Source organism: Phanerochaete carnosa (genome assembly GCF_000300595.1).
Source record: "Phanerochaete carnosa HHB-10118-sp unplaced genomic scaffold PHACAscaffold_81, whole genome shotgun sequence".
NCBI classification, from domain to species: Eukaryota; Fungi; Basidiomycota; class Agaricomycetes; order Polyporales; family Phanerochaetaceae; genus Phanerochaete; species Phanerochaete carnosa.
Window position 1 is genome coordinate 7,237 of NW_006767708.1, and position 1,233 is coordinate 8,469.

Sequence of the window (1,233 nt, forward strand, 5' to 3'; positions counted from 1 at the left end):
GAGGTTCCTTTGGACACAAGACGCACCTAGCCACCTTTGTCCACCAAGCCTCTTCGAATGCAGCAGTGCATTGGGCTTGATTCTCACACATGACATGTGCTATCACTGGCGGATACCCTGCCATGTGGAGGCTCTGGGCATGGACAGCTTCCTTAGCCTTGGCCAAGACTGAGAGAAATTTCAGGCCAATCTTGTTCATGTCGGTGTCGGTAAGAGTGCTTAGAGGCCTGTGGTAAAGAGCTTGGAAGGCAGGATCAACCCACTTGGCCACCCGATAGCACTGTGCAAGTTGCGCGTGGTCACATGAATCCAACTCCGTCATCTCTGTCAAGAAATGCACTGCCCACTTGCAAGCAGGGGTAATTTCCCACAATGTCCCCAATCACAAGACTGCAAGGAGCATTTTTACTAGGTAGGTGGGACCTGGACACCTCTAAAGAGATGTTGTGGTAAGTGGTGAAAATATCAACTATGGACACACACTTATTGTAGAGCCAGTCCAGCAGGTAGTCTATATCTTGACTCGACACTGGCTGATTTTCAGGAAATGTGACAATCTCCAATTTCATCGGATGCTCATTGGAAGACCCTTCTAGCTGGCTTGGAAGGGTAAATATGCCTGCAAATACCTCCGAATGCATGCAAAACAGCGACCGATGTACTTTATAAATGGTGGAATCAACCTGATTGGCTCAGGTCTCAGTCTCGCGCAACACATTTATTGCTGCATGCTGACATACCTGAAGCACCAGGTCTCCGTCATCTGCATAGCGCTCTATGCTCTGTGTAGGTGCAGATGCAGATGCAGGCACATTTTCCTCCATGCCAGCTGCAAGATCCATGGTTGAACAGTGAGCAGAGTAAGTAGTGTATGAGCGTGCGGGAGGTGATGAGCTGGCAGAGCAGTGAAGAGCCTGAGCAGAAGTGAGAAGTGTCAAGCGCCCTTGCTTGCCTTTCTGTTTGCCGTGCTATTCATCTCTGTGTCGTGGCCACAATTCCACCACTTCCTGCCCTCTCCAATAACCTCTCATGGCCTCCAAATATACTGGCAGCATACCAAATAATCTCTGGCGGGTGTGACCGGGCACATCGTATGCTTCAAACTGCTGAGCCCGACCCAGTTTGACTTAAGCTGCAGATAGAAGCTCTTACGTCAGACATCTGCTCACTACTCCTTGCTTTGGATAATGCAGCTCCATCAGAGAGCATTCCTCATGACTGGCTCCTGACCTG

The 1,233-nt window shown here is 49.8% G+C and overlaps 1 protein-coding gene across 1 annotated transcript; it reads right to left on the minus strand.

The window, feature by feature from the left end:
* Window positions 1-382: 382 nt before the first annotated feature.
* Window positions 383-842, minus strand: PHACADRAFT_202008 (uncharacterized protein; the record flags this gene model as incomplete). The annotated part of the gene is made up of 3 exons (XM_007402280.1): window positions 383-423; window positions 482-683; window positions 741-842. 3 exons carry the CDS (start codon window positions 840-842, stop codon window positions 383-385), a joined length of 345 nt encoding a protein of 114 aa, XP_007402342.1.
* Between the last annotated feature and the right edge of the window lie 391 nt (window positions 843-1,233).